Source organism: Oryctolagus cuniculus, chromosome 11 (genome assembly GCF_051225735.1).
Source record: "Oryctolagus cuniculus isolate XC-2025 breed Fujian yellow rabbit chromosome 11, ASM5122573v1, whole genome shotgun sequence".
NCBI lineage: Eukaryota > Metazoa > Chordata > Mammalia > Lagomorpha > Leporidae > Oryctolagus > Oryctolagus cuniculus.
This window is the reverse complement of record NC_142877.1, coordinates 90,601,503-90,622,263: the sequence shown is the minus strand read 5'-3', so window position 1 is coordinate 90,622,263 and position 20,761 is coordinate 90,601,503. Positions and strand designations below refer to the sequence as shown.

The window sequence follows — 20,761 nt, the reverse complement described above, 5'->3', positions numbered from 1 at the left end:
ATAGTACAATGCTAAATCATATCCTATTAAAAACTATTAGTATTTATTTACTTTCATAGGAAGTTCTTTTTTCTTCTAGACATAGCTAATTGCTATCTATAGAAGCAGTATCAAATGAAGAACTGCAGAGGAATATCTTCCTGTTGGTAGGCTAAATGTTATCCTTAATTGTCCTGTTAAAACCACCCTATCTAGAAGGGGATTCATGAGTAATAATAACATGTAAAAACAACTCTGTCCCCATGGTATAACAATATTTGTCAGAACAAGCTAATTCCATTTAGTCAATTAGCTTTGAGTAATTGTGATACGTTAGCACTCTAATATGCTCTGAACAAAAAAGCAATAGTCAATGAGAAATTACTTAACTGATTCTTTACTTACAAAATAATAACTAAATTCCTATTGTGTCCCCAATGCCAAAGATATAGCAGTGAACACGATCTGGAACTTCATGATGTTTATCATCTCTGAGAAAAGAAATATGCATTTTTACATAATAGATTTTGTTTTTCCAAGTTTTTGTTGCATATATTAATGGGGAAGACTTAAATGTCTGGACAAGTCTAGAATTTTTGTGTTATTTAAATTTATGGGTTTACCATTTTGTCCTTTTGCCAAATATTTTCTTTACAAAGTCTAGTACTTCCTTTCTGTTCCACTTCCCTGACCTGGTACATCAAAGATACTGCAGCTTTGATGTATCCTTTACCCAGTTTACCAGGAAGTTAGCATCTTACGTAAACATGATACATTTTTCCACTTTACTAAGAAGTTGACACTGCTACTTCATTATTAATTAAAATTCTGACTGTGTTAGGATTTCACCAATTGCTTCCTCGGGTCCTTTTTCTGTTCCGGGATCCAGTCCAGTATACCATGTTCCACTCAGTGGTTCTTCAGTTTTCTGCTTCCTTCAATTTTTTTTTTTTTTTTTTTTTTTTTTTTTTTGACAGGCAGAGTGGATAGTGAGAGAGAGAGACGCAGAGAGAAAGGTCTTCCTTTGCCGTTGGTTCACCCTCCAATGGCCGCCGCTGCAGCCGGCGCACCGCGCTGATCCTGGCAGGAGCCAGGAGCCAGGTGCTTTTCCTGGTCTCCCATGGGGTGCAGGGCCCAAGCACCTGGGCCATCCTCCACTGCACTCCCTGGCCATAGCAGAGAGCTGGCCTGGAAGAGGGGCAACCGGGACAGAATCCGGCGCCCCAACCGGGACTAGAACCCGGTGTGCCGGCGCCGCAAGGTGGAGGATTAGCCTATTGAGCCACGGCGCCGGCTGCTTCCTTCAATTTTAAATCATATCTTTTGACTAACCAATTATCACTGGTAGTGTAATTTTGCTTATTTTCTCTCTTTCTATTCATTTCTTGGTTCCTATTCATTTCAGTCAAATTACTGTGATCTGGGAAAGATTTTTTATGCCTGTTGAAGCACTCAATAAATTTACGCCCCTGCTAAGTTTCAAGAGGCGGCTTGTTTCCATTTAAATGAAAAATGAGAAAGAAAACTTTAGAAATGGAGTCTAAGATCATCAAGTCTTCTAAAGTTCACAAGACAATTAAACATTTTAAGACCTAGTAGGAGAAATTACTTTTCCTCTAAAATTCCAGAAAAATGTGTTGTACCTCAAAGTTGGGAGTAAATTGATCTGATTCCTGCTTGACATACAAATTCATAGTCTTCGTGGAGATTGAATTCCTGTTTGCAGAAAGGCAGAACGAAATAACTTAAGAACTACAGGATCAGAGTCGGAGAGAGGTCATAGTAAAAATTGTCAGCAAGAACACTGGAAACTTTTTCAGGGGATTCCTTGCACTGCTGCAGTCTTGTGACTTGTGAACACCATAAGCATTAGCAGGATATTGAAGTGTACAGTCTCTCTTATTTTCCCAAATTTTTTGTGCATCAAGTAGCTTTTAATTTATAGATGGGTTTCTCTTTGATTTTACTTTTTAAATTATATCTACAAAGAATGTCTGAGGAAGTGAGTGGTTTAATTATTTTGTACTTTTCCCAGGATAAACACTTTATATTGTCTTATTTTTTACTTAAGGGTAATTTTTCTTTTCTTTTGATTAGTATTTTTAAAAAGTTTAATTGTTTACTTTGAAAGAATTATATATATATATATATATAGTGAGAGAGCACGAGAGAGCTCTTCCAACTGTTGGTTCATTCCTCAAATGGCTGCAATAGCCAGTCCTGGGCTAGGCTGAAGCAAGGAGCCAGGAGCTTCATCTGGGTTTCCCACAAATACTTGGATCATGTTCCCCTGCTTTTTTCAAGCCATTATCAGGGAGATGGATAGGAAGTTGAGTATCTGGGACTCGAACTGGTGCCTTTACAGGATTTCAGTGTCATAGGTGACAACTTTACCTGCTATGCCACAATACCAGCCCCAATTCGTATTGTTTTTTTAAAATAAGGAAATCATATGTATGATAAAAAGTAAATTTTACAGTGAAGCTCATACAAAATACAATGTGCTCCTTTACTTTATTCTGACCTATATACCAGGGGTAAATTCTTTAAACCATTTTGTTCTGATTCTTCTACTGGCTGCTCTTGAAAATATAAACACTATGTTTATACTATTTGTCAAAAATTTTCAAAATCTCTTTGGAAAGACAGAATTTTACTATTATTCCATGGGACCCTTCTACTCCAATTTGATCTCTGCTGTTTTCCCATGTTTTGATAATGTTTACTCCAGTCTTGTTCTACTGGCTCTAACCTTTGTCCCTCCCCCTTAAGCTATGTACAATAATGTTATTGCAGCCCTATTTCTTTCTTATTTATTTCTCCATTATCTACTAGTGAGGTTTTATCGTTCTGTAGTTAAAATTAATAATCTTTTTTTATTTGGCTTTATAAGTATAATCATCTTTTAAACTTTATCTACAGGTTAATTATAATAAAAAGCCAGTGTATAGCATTCACATTTTAGTCTCAGAATTTATTTTATTCCCTATTGAGCCCCATAGGGATGCCAGGATTGCAGTTCCATCTCCCTTGGCCCAAAGTATAATCCCTGCTTCACTCAAAGGTGAATTTTCCTAAAATTGATATTTCATTGCTTATATTCCACAGATTTAATTTACATAACAAAATATGTTGAGTGTCTACTATGTGGCTAATACAATGAAGGCAGTAAGGAAAGGTCATGAATGAAGCAAATATCTAACCCTGTGAAATAAAAAAGGAATGTGGGAGGATGGGGTGATTATAGATATAATTTAAAAGCAAGAAATTTAGAAAAGGCCTTGTTGAATAGGTGGTATTTGGACAAGATCCAAAGGGGGAAAAATGGTGAGTTCATGGGTAGAGTATGCAAATTGACAAAAGTCAATTTTATTGAGTGCACAGGAAACTGGGACTTGCTGAGTTATATAAAAGTTCCACTTCGTTGTATGTAAACAACCTCCAGCTCAATGGCTACAATACTGCTGGTTCTGTTAATCTCACCTGGGCTCACTCACATTGATTCATTCAGTTGGCAGCTTGGTTGAGATGGACGATCTCAAGTGTTGAACCTCACATGGCAGTACTGGAAATGTCTGGAAGACTCAACAACGCTCTGCATCTAATCTTTTCCTGGGCCTTTCTCCCAGGAAAGGATTATATTAAGAAAATGAAGCCAGGAATTTCAAGAACTTCCACAATGTTACTTTTGTTTTTATTGACCACAAAAGTAGTTCAAATTCAAGAATGAGAGACTGAGCTGATTCTCAAAGGGGAGGAACTGCAAAATATCTTTTTCTTTTTTCAAGGTAAAGATCACTTCCTCCTGAACCACAGCAATGAGGGAAATGTTCGGGCATGTTGACACCCACAGAATTCTTTACTTTACCCTCATACAGGTGGTTCTATTTATCTAGAGAAAATGAATTAACTTTTGGCCCAGTTTAAAGTATTGCTGATTGATTCTTTGCATGAAGGTGTGGAGATGAGACAACTAGCTCAGTGGTTAGTAACACATTCTTCTTGCTCCTGTTCTCTTTCTGTCGATACCTTTTCTTTATCTTTTGCATTTGTCTACCCTGAGGCTAGTGTCTATCTGTAATTCCATTGGAAGAATGAACTACTTCATCCACTGGAGCCTAATTATTTGTGTATTCTAGACTGCTGCCTTTTCCAACTATTTTGTATGTTATAACACTTCCATTTGATCTTCTCCTGGAAATTGATCTCTGGTTGACAGTGACATCTCTCTCAATCTCTTACTGTTATGGAAATGTGTGTGTGTATGTTTTATGAGAACACATTCATTTTCACTGTTCCTATACTTTTCAATCTGTCTCAATGGACTGAATGCTCTGAAATTGCATTTCTAGAATACATTGGTTCAGTTTTTTGATTCAATTATGTTCTTCTATTTGTAGAGGGGAGGCAAAGAAGAAACCATTCTTTCTCTTGCAGTTGTACTAGGGTGTGACAAGTGTATGCTTGTGCAGCAGCCAGATGGACTCTGTGTTGCACTTCCAGTTGTTTGCTTAGAGGTTAGAAGCAACTGTAGTCTCCTGACATTTTCATTGCTCTTTGCTAATGTGTGACCTGAAGAACTAGTAGTTGTTTATCCCTGACATTTACTCTTCAAGCTCTTCCAGTTGTTTTGTAAACTTCTGCTTGCCTGTATTAATTTTCTGAAATGCCTAGAGTTGTCTCTGTTTTCCTTATGGGAAGTTTGAGCTATTTTTAAAGTTTTACTTTATCATGATTTTAGTGGAGATGGAAGGAAAGGAAGGCAGGTGTCTGTACTTAGTCATGAGCTGGAATTCATTTATTTCTTTATCACTTGTTTAAAAAAAAAACCTATAGAATATTGAAAAGTATGAAATGAGAATTCCTTAATATTTTAAAATAAATTAAATATTATTCTTTATGGACAATCTCCTACCTTTCTTCCTGGGTGGACAATGTTTCTCCCCACCATTATAGTCAGTTTTTTGTCCACTTGGCTAGGTTATTTTCCATTATTCAGTCAAATCCTAATTTAGGTGTTGCTGTGAAGACATTTTTTACTTGTGATAAAAGACCATAATCAGTTGTCATTAATTAAAAGAGCTAATTCTCAATAATCTAAAAGGGCTTGATTATAATTCATTGCAAGATAGGAAGAGCAGAACTGGAGCGGTCATTTGGTGTTGCAGTTAAGACACTGTTTGGAATATGGCTATGTCCCATATCAGAGTACTGTGTTTGGCTCCAACTCTGTTCCCATTTCCAGCTTCCTTTTGATGGACACGCTGTGAGACAACAGAGGGTGGCTCATGTAGTTAAGTTCCTGTCACTCATGTAGGAGACCTGTATTGAGTCCCAGGTTCTAACTTTGGCTTTGCCCAATCCTGGCTGTTGTTCCAAATAAATAAATAAATTTCCAAAATAGGAGAACACAGGTGTCCCTGAAGAAAAAGAATTTCCACCTACAACTGCAGCTAAAGCTTCGATACTTTAAGACTGACTTTCCATTGTCCTGTCCTCTGGATTTTGAATTTCTTCCACATCTTATCATTGTGTAAACCATTCTCAACTTCATATATCACTTTTTTTTTTTTGAGCATCAACAACACAAGTTTATTCAATGACTATAGAATGGAGGAGGAATTTAGCTCTCAAATCAAGTCACACTTGTGAGCTATATGAATTCTCTTTCCCTAATGATATTCTTTACAACCCCAATCCTCTCAACTGTGAAGGCATTATTTCTCCATATCCTGACTATACAAATATATTTTTCAAGTTTAAATCTTTATTTGCCAGTTTCGTCTCTAGATATATCATGATTTTATTTTTATTCTTGAATCACTGATATATTTAGGGTTTATTTTGGTATAGTGGGAGATAAAGATAATTTTTTAAAGATCTATTTATTTATGTGAGAAGCAGAGTTACAGAGAGAGAAGGAGACAAAGAGAGAGAGGTTTTTGATCTGATGGTTCATTTCCCAAATGGCTAGAATGGCCAAAGCTGGGCCAATCAGAAGCCAGGAGCCAGGAATTTCTTCTGGGTTTTCCATGTGGCTGCAGGGGCCCAAGCACTTGGGCCATTTTCTGCTGCTTTTCCAGGCCATTAGCTGAGAGCTGGATTGGAAATGGGGCAATTTGGGACCCAAACCAGTGCCCATATGGGATGCCAGTACTGCAGGTGTAAAATTTTATAAAAGATGCTCTTAAATGTCCAGTTAAACAATCCATGCAACTGTACAGAGCTGTAATTTAATCAATTTTAATTTTAATTTTTAACGTTTAATTTTTTTCATTTATGTCAGTGTTATCTAATACTTATAATGAAATATTAGATTACAGTGATATGAGAGAATATGTTTGACTTATTAATGTCTTTATATTTTTGTTGTTGTTGTTGTTAAAAGATTTATTTATTTGAAAGAGTTACAAAGAGAGGTAGATCTAGAGAGAGAGGTCTTCCATCCGCTGGTTCACTCCCCAAATGACCACAATGCCCATGCCCAGAACTGAGCTGATCCGAAGCCAGGATCCAGGAGCTTCTTCGGGTCTCCCACGTGGGTCCAGGAGCCCAAGGTCTTGGAACATCTTCCCCTGCTTTCCCAGGCCATAGCAGAAAATTGAATCAGAAATGGAGCAGCTGGGACTTGAACTGGTGCCAACGTGGGATGCCGGTGCAGCAGGCTGGAGCTTTAACCGCACTGCGCCGCAGCACCGGCCCCGAAATGTCTTTAGTTTCAATACCTCCAGTGTCTGCCCATTTGATATAATGTTGGCATTCTGTTGCAAGAAAGTATCTATCCATTGTTATTTTTGGAGAGTTTTTTTTCTCTTAAAAGTGAAGTGTCAAAATGCTTTTATTGTCTGAGGAGTTGATCTTGCTTTTTTTCCCTAGATGTATTAAAGGGATTTTATTTATACTTTTTAATTATTACATGTTATCTTTGAATACCTGGAACAAACTTTACTTTGTTGTGAAGCAGTAGAGTTTTGGTAGTCTAATCATTTCACATCAATATTCATAAGTGAGATACAACTGTATATTTGAATCAGGTTTGTTTTCAGAGTTGCTATTGATTCAAATGCTAGATTTCATTTATGTTTTGTTAGCGTACAAAGTATACACTACCAATTCATAGCAAAGATTGTAATTCCTCTTTTCATTGGTATCAGTTTTGGTCTTGTCACTTGCTTTGAGCGTAGAACAGGATGCTCCTCATCAACAGAAAATTTAAGAGCCATCAATCCTTCTACTGTGACATGAAGCCAATCCGTTCTGGATAGGTAACGATCTAACTGTAGTCCCCAAAGAAGAAAAAACCTGGAATGCTTTGTAATAAGTCTCCAGTGACATGAAATGTGAATGAGGTATAAATCGTTTTTCTTTTAAACCAATGAGATACAAAGGCACTTATTACTGTTGTATAATCTTCGGTTGTAGCTATTTTTCATAATTTAATTTTGATAATTGTTCTTTAAATATATTAAGAAAACTGATTCTGATACAGCTTAGAAAAAATATTGTAAGTTTTCCTCCTTTTCTTGTGATCCTGAATAGGTTAAATCATATGTTAATTTTCTTTGTGAAACCATCTGGGATACATGCTTTTTTTTTTTTTTTTTTTTTTTTTTTGAAGACTAAAGTGTGTCTTTTATAGTTGCTATGGTATGGATATGGTTTGTCCTCAAAGATTCTTGGGTTGGAAGCTTGGTTCCCAGTGTGACTGTGATGTAAGGCAGTGAGTCCTTTAAGAGTTTGGGCAAGAGGGAGGTCATGACTCTCCCTCTCACTCAATCTACATTCATTGTTGTATCATCCACCAGATGGTGAACCAGTCAAGGCAACCCCTATCAGAGCTGGTGCTATGGTCTTTGGGCTTTGTGTCTCCCAAATGTGAGCTAAGTGAACATATTTATTTGTAAGTATCTAGCTTCAGGTATTTCATTATAGTAACATAAAGTGGAATAATAAGTAATTTAATTTATTTTGCAGGGAAATTAATTTTTAGACTATCTTTCATTGTCAATTTTGGTAAGCAGTATTTTCTCGGAAAATCATTAGTTTATTTAAAATTTTGTATTTACTGATAAAAAGCAATCCAAATTAGTCACTCATGATTCAAATAACTTCCTTTTCTTTTTTGTTCCTTTTAGTCTTAAAATATGCATTTTGATTGGCACAGAAAAGTGTATGAATAATTTAAAATTAGCATAAAAATTTGAAATGTCAGCATTTAAAAATAAAAGTCAGCATTTATTTGAGTCAAATTATGTTTACATATTATTTTAATAGATACATATAAGAAATACTATTCAAGTGTTAAAATAATAATCAGTTATGTGTTAATACACATGCTTTATTTTTACTTGGTTTCTGTATTTCCATTAATTATTAAGCTTCCTTTAAAAATTAGAGAATCCTATTAAGAAATTAAACCAGTGATATATAAGGAATATGAAAAAAAAATCTCTTTTATTATCATTGAACAAAAAGAGAAACTGATAAAATTACAGGTCAGTTTGGAAAACTGAACTAGCATATTTAGCAATAAAGAAATATTGGTTAATCATCAGCATATTAATAACTTGCAGCATGGGAAACACTGCTAATAACATTTGCAGTTAATAAATAGCCAGGAGAGATACCAGGTATAATGGATGATAAAATAAAAATTCAAAACCATCTTCATTGTTCAGAATATAAGACTGAGAGAAGTTGAAATGCAATGGGGTGAATGTAAACATTGATATTTTGTTATAAAAATGAGTCATCACAGTGTAGAATCAGGCTTAACAACAGTAATGTGACTGCTAGTTTTAAATTACCATTAACTTGACTTGATTCAGCAATATTTTGATGGTTAATGTCTATATAAGAGTTAGAATAGTCTTAATTTAGGAAAATAGGAATGCTAGGAACAGATCATAAGAAGTACTTATCTTAATATTTTTGTTGGGCATACATTTTTGGATTATTGCGTTCAGTTCTGAGCCAGATTTTTAAAGGGAGATTCACACCTGGAATTTGTCAAATAGCCATTTTGGTTGTAAACTTGGTGAGGTCTAGAAACGATACCATGAGAGATAGTTCTGAAAATACCTAAAAGTTTGACTGTGAAGAACAAAAGACCAATGGAAATTTCTCTCCTAGTGAGTTTTCCATGAATCTCTGGGTTGCCAATGACTCTGTTCTGTGCTTATCTCATGCAATATTCTTTTTTTTTTTTGACAGGCAGAGTGGACAGTGAGAGAGAGAGACAGAGAGAAAGGTCTTCCTTTGCCGTTGGTTCACCCTCCAATGGCCGCGGCAGCCGGCACACTGCGGCCGGCGCACCGCGCTGATCCGATGGCAGGAGCCAGGAGCCAGATGCTTTTCCTGGTCTCCCATGGGGTGCAGGGCCCAAGCACTTGGGCCATCCTCCACTGCACTCCCTTGGCCACAGCAGAGGGCTGTCCTGGAAGAGGGGCAACCGGGACAGAATCCGGCGCCCCGACCGGGACTAGAACCCGGTGTGCCGGCGCCGCTAGGCGGAGGATTAGCCTAGTGAGCTGCGGCGCCGGCCTGCAATATTCTTTCATTCATTCCACTAAGCATTGTAAAACATGCCTGTAATATGTTGGAGGTGCTCTACACTCTAGGGCACATATAGTAAAGATTCTTAGTTTGAGGTATGAGGGAAGTGTATGGAGGTTTTGACAGTGAATTTCCACAATCAGATTTGTAAGCTATGAGGCTGCTATGAGGAGTATTGATTGTAGGGGAGGATGTATAAAAGAAAGGAAACATTTAGGAAGCACTTTATTTTAGCACCTTCTGTATTATGTAAGCATTATTGGCTTATACATATTTAATTTTTTTTTTTTTTTTTTTACAGGCAGAGTTAGACAGTGAGAGAGAGAGACAGAGAGAAAGGTCTTCCTTTCCATTGGTTCACCCCCCAAATGGCTGCTACGGCTGGCGTGCTGCACCGATCAGAAGCCAGGAGCCAGGTGCTTCCTCCTGGTCTCCCATGTGGGTGCAGGGCCCAAGGACCTGAGCCATCCTCCACTGCACTCCCAGGCCACAGCAGAGAGCTGGACTGGAAGAGGAGCAACCGGGACAGAATCCGGCGCCCTAACCGGGACTAGAACCCAGGATGCCGACGCCGCAGGCGGAGGATTAGCCACATGAGCTGCAGCGCTGGCCACATATTTACTTCTAAACTGTAGCTTTCTCAAGAACAAGAATTGTGTCTTATTTCTTTTTGTCTCCAGCACTCAGAAGACTACTCATAGCCCCAGATGTATTCAGTAAATTTTCCCTTGAAAATTCTAGTTCTATTCTGTCCAATATCCTAAATGGAAGGACCAACATTTGGGCACTGATATCTATTTATGCCTTAGGGAGTGGAAGCAAAGTAAACTGGTCTGTAACAACATTAGATTGAAGGAGCCCTGTAGAGAGAAGTGAGGATATGGGACAGAGAAGGAAGTGTCTTTCTGCTGCGGAACTCTGCCCTCTTATTCTAGTTTATTCCTGACTGTAGACCTGGAAGTCCAAGCCATTGGCAAGAGACAGAATTGTTGGACAGATGTAACAACTGTCACAAGATGATAGCAAGCTACAGCTAGGATCAGAATACTATGTCTTGTTTCACACATCCCCCCTACTTGAAATCTTGTACAGGATCAATTGAATTATTTAACTATATTTGAAATAAGTGAATTCATATTCTTTGCAATTGAAAATTTTATACATCACTTAAAATATCATGATGGGGTTTTACTATGATAAAATCAGTCAACAAATTATTAAGGAAATTAAATGCAAATAAATATGTAAAATTGTTGGTATAAGATATTGCACATCTGATGAATATAAAACAGATATCAATTATCTTCAAAATTGTGGTTATTACAATTGGAGGATGAATCTATAAAGGAATTGAAATTCAGTGTGGTAATTTTTTTAGAAAAGATTCATTTATTTGAAAGGCAGAGTGACAGATAGATATAGAGAGATCTTCTATCTGCTGGTTTACTCCCCAAATGCCCTCAACAGCTGGCACTAGGTCACCCTGAAGCCAGAAGCCCGGAACTCCATCCAGGTCTCCCATGTGAAAGGCAGGAACCCAACACTTACTCCATCATCCACTACGTCCCAGGCACACTAATATCAGAAGCCTACAGTAGCTGCAACTCGAAGCAGGCACTTCGGAAAGGGATGGGAGGCATTGCAAGTGGGGGTTTAACTTCCTGCACCACAACGCCTACCTTCAATGTGGTTAGTTTTGACATTTTTTATATAATTGAGGACTAGTGTTAGTATGCATGGTTTAAGTGATAATCTGTGAATTTCATTTGTGTAAGTTGTTTTTTTCTCTTTTGTCCAGTTTAATTGTGTGACAGATGCATATCTAGTATTTTCAAAAGCGGATTTGACAGTAGACTTGCTCTGTTGGCATTGTTGCCCATTTATATATGCTCTGTCTGTGCTTAGAGATGATATTTTTACCTTCCTGCTATAACATTGGAATCTGTTATAAGACCAAACATTTCAAAATGTAGACATTTGGTATTTAGTTTATTCATTTTAAAGCACCCATCTTTTTAACTTTTATTCATTTCCCTTGATGTATGAAGTCTGTAGACTATGCTACTTAGGATTTGTAAAGCAATTATTAAAAGTCTTTGATATTTATAAAGAACTGAAGCTTTCAGAGTGATTAATTATTGATTACCCAAATGAATCAACCTATCAGACCATAATGAATTTTTAATATATTTGGAAATGAAGTGATGCATTTCTTGAAGTGTTTTAAAATTATATAGCTTTTCTGAGTGTTTAAAATTTCTAGTGTGCTGTATGGCAATTAGATAAAATATACTTGTAGAAAGCAGACCTTTGTGGTCCTTGATTCATATTTACTTTGCTAATTTAAGTAAACCAGTAATATATTATAGTCAATAACCACACAATTCTTATCCAAATAGGATTTTATATTATTTTAAATTCATCTTTGAGACTTGTGTATGTGTGAAGTGTTAGTAAGTTAAAATTTCTGCTTTACACAAAAATGGATTTGGATATTTTTCGCGGTTCTGACTAGGTATGTCAATCAGTAATGAAGTTATTTCTCAACAGCAATTCATAGAGGATTAATATTTTTAAAACATTTATTAAATAAGTTGGCCGGCGCCGCGGCTCAATAGGCTAATCCTCCGCCTAGCGGCGCCGGCACACCGGGTTCTAGTCCCGGTCGGGGCACCGGATTCTGTCCCAGTTGCCCCTCTTCCAGGCCAGCCCTCTGCTGTGGCCAGGGAGTGCAGTGGAGGATGGCCCAGGTGCTTGGGCCCTGCACCCCATGGGAGACCAGGAAAAGCACCTGGCTCCTGGCTCCTGCCATCGGATCAGCGCGGTGCGCTGGCCGCAGCGCGCCGGCCGCGGCAGCCATTGGAGGGTGAACCAACGGCAAAGGAAGACCTTTCTCTCTGTCTCTCTCTCTCACTGTCCACTCTGCCTGTCAAAAAAAAAAAAATTTATTAAATAAGTTAATTTGTTTCCATGAGATCAGTGGTCTCTGTAAACAAATTACTATTCAATAATAGAAAATACTGACCTGCTCCCCACTGAAAGTCATTATATCAGCAGCTTCATTCAAAAAGAGAGACAATTACAGTAAACTTTTCAATGGCCATGTTCAAAAGGCTTTAGAGAATACAGGCATATTGACAGTGTTATCCATTCATTCATTTATTTATCTGATAATTAAATGTTGTGTAAATATTCTGAGTACTACCGTAATTTTGAATATGTAAGGACAAAAAGGACAGACATAGTTTCTACCCGTCAGAGCTTTTAGTGAGAGCAGTAGGCACAAGGTCAATTATGTAAAAATGCCACACAAGAAAAACACCCAGAACTAAGGTGAAGCACAATGAATATTTCTAATCCTGCATGTCTGTGTCTCAGTGTTCATGCATGCATGTGTGTGTGTGTGTGTGTGTGTGTAAGTAGCAAAGTTTAAACTAAGTTGGGGGAGAAAAAACTAAAACAGGAGGAAGAACTCAGGCAAATGCTCAGGTATTGAAAAAGGTAACAAAGAAGAAGAATGAAAGGGATTTAGAAATATGTTAAGGAAACTTTTGTAAACACAGTATTGAGCAAATAAAAAAATTTGTTTTAAAAAAGTGTCAGTAAGCCGGCGCCGCTGCTCACTAGGCTAATCCTCCACCTAGCGGCCCCGGCACACTGGGTTCTAGTCCTGGTCGGGGCACCGGATTCTGTCCCGGTTGCCCCTCTTCCAGGCCAGCTCTCTGCTGTGGCCAAGGAGTGCAGTGGAGGATGGCCCAAGTCCTTGGGCCCTGCACCCCATGGGAGACCAGGATAAGTACCTGGCTCCTGCCTTCGGATCAGCGTGGTGCGCTGACCACAACACGCCAGCCATGGCGGCCATTGGAGGGTGAACCAACGGCAAAAGGAAGACCTTTCTCTCTGTCTCTCTCTCTCACTATCCACTCTGCCTGTCAAAAAAAAAAAAAAAAAAAAAAAAAAAAAAAAAAAGAAAAAGAAAAAGAAAAAAGTGTCAGTAAGAGGAGAAATAAAAAAATACAAGATGCAATGAATGAAAAAAGAAATGAGGAAAACTAGAAAATATAGTATTAAACTTAGGACATTTATGAATTGTTTGGAAGTTAAGTATGAGCAGGAAAGATAGAGTGGATAATGTGTTTCTGTAGATACTGTTGAACATTATGTTTAAAAAGTTTCTATTGTAATGCAGGCTTGGAAAAAATTGAACAGGACTTCTCACAGCCCTTAATATTCTAAGGCACAGAAAGCATGTAAATATGTAACTTTCCTCCAAATGTCTTAGCCATGTGTTCTCATTGTATCAATAGAGTTGTATCAAGAAATGCTGGGAAAGAGGTGGCATAAAAATTCAGCTCACGTGTTCTACCTCAAATTCACATTGATTTTCCCCTTGCAAATCCTTTTCTGTTCCAGTCATATTTCTCCCTATCCAGTATGCACTCTGCCATAATTTATTATTTTTTTAAATATAAACTCCATGATGTACTGTCTGTGCACATGTATGTATATTTATAAATGTAAACAAAAACATATAAATGTATGTATATATACATACATATATAGATATAGATGCACACAAACACATATGCTTGCATAAATACATATATTCTTTGGTTCTTATTAAAAATCAGGTTTCTTTTAAAAATAAATAGCGCGCCGGCACACCGGGTTCTAGTCCCGGTCAGGGCGCCAGATTCTGTCCCGGTTGCCCCTCTTCCAAGCCAGCTCTCTGCTGTGGCCAGGGAGTGCAGTGGAGGATGGCCCAAGTCCTTGGGCCCTATACCCGCATGGGAGACCAGGAGAAGCACCTGGCTCCTGGCTTCGAATCAGTGCTGTGCGCCCTCCACAGCGCACTGGCAGCAGCGGCCATTGGGGGATGAACCAACTGAAAAGGAAGACCTTTCTCTCTGTCTCTCTCTATCATTGTCCACTCTGCCTGTCAAAAAAAAACAAATAAATAAATAAATAGCACCTGTTAACCTAAGGTATTAAAACAGTTTCCATAGTAGTTACATATAATATACGACACAAAAAGAATTTATGAAAATTGCCTGTGCTTTAAAGTAAAAAAAGGAAAAACCATAATAATAGGAAAAATGTAATAACATGGGAAATGTTATAAAAATATCTCCTAGTCTTCAAAATTATTACAGTACAAAAACTCTTAAGGGATCAATAACTAGGGTGTTTATGCCTACCATATGGAAATATTTTTCTGCATTCTGCCTGCTTTGCTTTTTAAATGGAAAATGAATGTTATGTTAGTAATATTTTTATATAGCCTAGAGTTTTTACTTAAATTTTTTCCATTGCATTTCAGTGGCAGGTGAAAGATAAAATTCAGCTGAAGAAATTATAAAATTATAAATTATATAATATATAAATTATAAAAATATATAACTTATAAAAGGATTAAAAATGAAACTTTTATAATTCTGTCTTGGTAGAATAGACAGGCTTTTGTGTTTCAAAAATAGTAAATTAAATTGTTAGGTGAATATTTGCTCCAAGACCAATAGGAAAAATAATTCAGCATTATTCTATAATGTGAACCCAAATAATGGATGTAAAAATGAATTTTATATACTACATTGCTGATTCAAATGGGAAAATTCAGCAACTTTGAATTTCGAAGGCTATTGTTTTTGTTTGGTTTTTCAGAGGATCTTGATAAGGTGTCAATTCCTTGTAATTATTTCTGTCTACTAAGTAAGAGATGAAAATAATCTCAACAATAATAAATTGGTAGATGGCATTGCATTGCATATTTCAAATCAATACTTCACAACTACTCTTAACATTGACAATATCTGTATATGGATTCTTTAAGCATTTATCTACTTATGAATCATTATATATTCAGTTTTATATTGTGACATAGTTGGAAGCTGGAATGAGAAGTGGAACTGAGACCAGAACTCAAGCATTCCTATATTGTCGGGGAACGGGACAGCCTGGCCAGCTGTGCCGCTCCCGACAAGAAGTTTAGTGCTGGGCTTTTTCCACCCTGCCCGTTGCTAATTGCAAGATCCTGTTTTGACTTTAAGCATCCTGTTATTGCATGTTTCCCACACTTAGTTGGTAACATGTTTTCCGTGAATGATATATATAAATAGGTGGACGGTGGGGGGGAGTGAATGAACGCTGGTAAAAGACGGAGGAGTGAATGAATGCTGATAAAAGACGGAGGAATGAATGAAGGCTGGTAAAAGACGGAGGAATGAATGAACGCCGGTAACAGGCGGAGTTGTGAATGAACGCCGGTAACAGGCGGAGTTGTGAATGAACGCCGGAAACAGGCGGGAGTTATGAATGAACGCCGGTAACAGGCGGGAGCTATGAATGAATGCGAGTAGTAAGCAGGAGTGGTGAATGAAGGAGTTGTGAATGAATGAGTTGTGAATGAATGCCGGTAACAGGGCGGGTGTTCGCGACATGTAACGCGAGTCTGCTGAAAAATAAAGTGAAAGCTGAAAAGCCGATAAACGCGTCTGGTGTCTCCGAGGTCTCGCCGGCGTTAACCTATCCGGAAGGTGTACGCCTGCACTATATGGGATGTGAAAGTCTCAAATGGTGTCCTAACTGCTATGCCAAAGGCCTGTTCCTAGCAATTAATTTAATCCTACCCATCTAACAAGTGATATACTGTAACTCACTTCTATTTTAACATACATTCCTTTTTTAAAATTTTATTTCATTATAAAAGTTTCATGTATTCCATACTTACAGATTTGAGAACATTGTAATTTTTCCCATCCTACCGTCCCTCCCACCCACGCTCCAACCCTTCTACCTCCTCCCTCTCCCATTCCCACTCTTAATTTTTATAAAGATCTATTTTCAGCTTACTTAGTGATCAAAAAGCTAACCCTACTCTAAGTAAAATAATTCAACAAATAGTACAAGGAAAAAAAACCCACTGTTCCTCCACGGAAAAGACAAGAGCTACAAACATCAAATCTTAAAATGTTCATTTCACTCCAATGTATTACATTTTAGGTACTCTATTACTTACTTCAGATCAGGGAAAACATATGATATGGGTCTTTTTGGAACTGGCTTATTTCACTAAGTATTATGGTTTTCAGTTGTGTCCATCTTGTTGCAAAAGATGGGATGTCAGTTTTCTTTTTTTTTTTTTTATCACGCAACATGGAACTTTTATTTAACGTGATTTCTGTACATGAGAAGTAGGAGAGTAATCCATTTACAAATGGAATTGATTTTACTAGAAGAAACAATAAAACCAAACCAGTATTTGATGTGAATCCATAGGAGTTTAAGCTTCAAATCCAGCCAAGAAGTTTGTTACAATCTCCTTCAGCTTGGCATCCGACTCTTCTGAGATCTTCCCTTCAGTCCTGATATTACCCAACAGGGCTTGATGTTGGCTGACAACATGCGACAAGAAAGCATTCTCAAATTTTGTGATCTTGCTGGGCTCCAATTTATCAAGGTACCCCCTCACACCCGCATAGATAACAGCCACTTGTTCTTCAATAGCCATGGGAGAATACTGTCCTTGCTTCAGCAACTCCGTCAGACGCACACCACGACTCAAGAGTTGTTGAGTGGCAGCATCAAGGTCAGAACCAAACTGAGCAAAAGCAGCAACCTCACGATACTGCGCCAATTCCAGCTTCATGGTACCTGCCACCTGCTTCATAGCTCTGGTTTGGGCAGCAGATCCGACACGGGACACAGACAAACCCACATTAATGGCAGGGCGGATACCTTTATAGAACAATTCTGTTTCCAAGATCTGTCCATCAGTGATGGAAATGACATTGGTTGGAATGTAAGCAGACACATCCCCAGCCTGTGTTTCTATGACTGGTAACGCAGTCAAGGAGCCACCACCAAAAGAGTCGTTCATTTTGGCTGCTCTCTCCAGCAGCCGGGAGTGTAGGTAGAACACATCACCAGGGTAGGCCTCACGACCAGGGGGCCGGCGGAGCAACAGCGACATCTGGCGGTAAGCAACAGCCTGTTTGGACAAGTCGTCATAGATGATCAAAGCGTGCTTGCCGTTATCTCTAAAGTACTCTCCCATAGAACAGCCAGAATAAGGAGCCAGGTACTGAAGTGGGGCAGCATCCGAAGCAGTAGCTGACACCACAATGGTGTGCTTCATGGCATTTGCATCTGTCAGTCTCTTCACCAACTGGGCAACAGTGGATCTCTTCTGACCAATAGCAACATAGATGCAGTACAGCTTCTTCTTTTCATCAGTTCCATCATTGAAACGTTTCTGATTAATAATTGTGTCAATAGCAGTGGATGTTTTCCCTGTCTGTCTGTCACCAATAATCAGCTCACGCTGACCACGACCAATCGGCACCAAGCTATCCACAGCCTTAATGCCAGTTTGCATTGGTTCCCGCACCGAGATTCGAGGAATGATTCCAGGGGCTTTCAGGCCAACTCGCCTACGAGTCTTGGAACCAATTGGACCCTTTCCATCAATGGCATTACCAAGGGCATCTACTACACGACCCAACAGCTCCTCACCAACTGGAACATCCACAATGGCACCTGTCCTCTTCACAATATCTCCTTCCTTGATGAGTTTATCATTCCCAAACACAACACCAACATTGTCGGGCTCCAAGTTCAGAGACATACCCTTTAAGCCTGAGGAAAACTCTACCATTTCTTCTGCTTGAACATTCTGGAGCCCGTGTATTCGGGCAATACCATCACCAATACTTAAGACACTCCCAGTCTCTTCAAGGTCAACAGAGGTATCAGCTCCAAGAATTCGCTCTTCAAGAATAGAGGACATCTCAGCAGTGCCAGTCTTCTGAAGACGCGTGTTAGAGGCATGAAGGTTCCTTGCTGCAATAAAAGATGATCCCAAAGCATTTTTGGAGACCAGTCCGGCCCGCCGGGGAAGGGCGCGGGCCACGGCCGCGGCTACACGCACGGACAGCATCTTTGCAGCTTCTCTTTGGGGTGACTCCTCCGCAGCCGCAGCCTTGCACTGACTGGGTCAGTTTTCTTTTTAATAGCAGAGTAGTACTCCCTAGTGTATATATACCATAATTTCTGTATCCAGTCAACAGTTGATGGAAATCTGGGTTGATTCCATATCTTAGCTATTGTGAACTGTTCTGCAGTGAACAGAGGGGTACAGATAACTCTCATATGCTGATTTATTTTGGTTTTGTTGGAGTGGCATGAATCATATGGTAAATCTATATTCAGATTCATGAGGTAACTCCACTCTGTCTTCCACAGTGGTTACACCAGTACATTCCCACCAATTAACATACATTTCTTTAATTATGACAGACTGAGTATGCAGCACATGTTTGCTGTTTTTTTTTGTTCTGTAAACTATTTATAATGTCCTTTTCTCATTTTTAAACAAAATATTTATTAACTTACAATTCTGTGTCTGTCATAAATATTAAAAATACTTCTGCTGGCTTATTTTTTTTATCTGTGTTGTCTTTAATATTTTTATAGTAAAATTAAAACAATATATAATTAAATATATTAATCTTTTCTTTTATGGCTCATATATAATGTCCTCAAAAGATCCTCCTCATTATAATTCATTCATAAATGCTAGTTAATACAAAAATCATCCACTGTTATACATAAACAGTGAATTATCAGAAAAAGAAATCAAGATATTTGAATTTTAACTGAAAAGTGATCCCTGTTAGGAATTTGGAAAACATCATGTTGAGTGAAATAAGCCAATCCCAAAGGGACAAATACCACTTGTTCTCCTTGATAGGTGACAACTAACTGAGCACCAAAAAGGAAACCTGTTAAAGTGAAATGAACACTAGGAGAAACGGTGACTTGATCAGCCCTCACCCTGACTGTTGATGAGCAGCTTAATATGTTATCTCTCTTAGTATTTTTTTGTTTGTTCTGCTTAATATTTTTGGTTGAATACTGTAATCAATACACAATTCTTCTTAAGTGCTGAAACTTAACTGAAAAATGATCACTGTTAAATGTAAGAGTGGGAATAAGAGAGGGAAGAGATGTGCAATTTGAGACATGCTCAAGCTGACTTACCTCAAACAGTAGAGTTAGAAACATACCAGGGGATTCCAATTCAATCCCATCAAGTTGGCATGTACCAATGCCATCTCACTAGTCCCAGTGATCAATTTCTGTTCACAATTGATCATAATGATAGGACTAAGAACCAAAGGGGTCACATAAACAAGAATAGTGTCTGCAAATACTAGCTGATAGAATCAAAAAGGGAGAGAATGGTCCAACATGGGAAGTGAGATACACAGCAGACCCATAGAATGGCAGATGTCCTAAACAGCACTCTGGCCTCAGAATCAGCCCTTAAGGCATGCGGATCCCGCTGAAATGCCCATGAGAGTATTTCAGGCATGGAAAGCCAAGACACTCTGGGGAAAAAAAAAAAAAAACCTAAATGAAAGATCTCTGCGAGTGAGATCCCAGTGGAAAGAACGGGTCATCAAAGAAGGAGGTACCTTTCTCTGAAGGGAGGAGAGAACTTCCACTTTGACCATGGCCTTGTCTAAATATGATCAGAGTCAGTGAACTCAGGGGGCTTCCATAGCCTTGGCAGCTCATGACAAGAGCCTAGGGTGATTACTGAGGCCATAAACAAGAGTGTCAATTTGTTAAGTCAACAACAGGAGTCACTGTGCACTGTGCACTTACTCCTCTTTGTCCTTAGTGTGCTGTACATTGAGATTTAATGCTATAACTAGTACTCAAACAGTATTTTTCACTTTATGTTTCTGTGTGGGAGCAAACTGTTGAAATCTTAATGTATGCTAAACTGATCTTCTGTATATAAAGAGAATCGAAAATGAATCTTGATGTGAATGGAAGGGGAGAGGGAGTGGATAAGGGGAGGGTTGCGGGTGGGAGGGACGTTATGGGGGGGAAGCCATTGTAATCCATATTTTGTACTTTGGAAATTTATATTCATTAAATAAAAGTTAAAAAAAGATATTAATCTCATTTCCAATTTTACCAAAATATACCTAGGGATACATTTAAACAAAGAGGAGAGACCTCCGCAGTGAAAACTCTAATGCATTGATGAAAGAAACTGAAAAAGATACAAAAACTATATGAATAGATCCAGTATTCATGGGTTGGAAAAGTCATTACTGTTCAAATATCCATAGTATCCAGAGTGTTCTACAGAGTCAGTGGAACAATTATACAAATGATATTTTTTTGACAGGCAGATTTAGACACTGAGAGAGAG

The 20,761-nt window shown here is 38.3% G+C and overlaps 1 protein-coding gene and 1 pseudogene across 4 annotated transcripts in view; one reads left to right on the top strand and one right to left on the bottom strand.

Moving 5' to 3' along the window:
• The window catches only part of ZC3H11D (zinc finger CCCH-type containing 11D), a 124,403-nt gene extending 116,523 nt beyond the window's left edge, over window positions 1-7,880 (top strand). For all 3 annotated transcript variants that reach the window (XM_089307560.1, XM_089307559.1, XM_089307561.1), the window contains exon 14: window positions 7,785-7,880. In XM_089307560.1, coding sequence (XP_089163686.1) covers window positions 7,785-7,858 — 74 coding nt within the window. In that variant the 3' untranslated portion in view covers window positions 7,859-7,880. The remainder of the gene's footprint in view (window positions 1-7,784) is intronic.
• An 8,777-nt stretch (window positions 7,881-16,657) lies between these two features.
• On the bottom strand, window positions 16,658-18,524 carry LOC149123558 (ATP synthase F(1) complex subunit alpha, mitochondrial pseudogene; annotated as a pseudogene). Its single transcript, XR_016216229.1, has one exon. The product of XR_016216229.1 is annotated as an ATP synthase F(1) complex subunit alpha, mitochondrial pseudogene (transcript).
• Window positions 18,525-20,761: the final 2,237 nt, after the last annotated feature.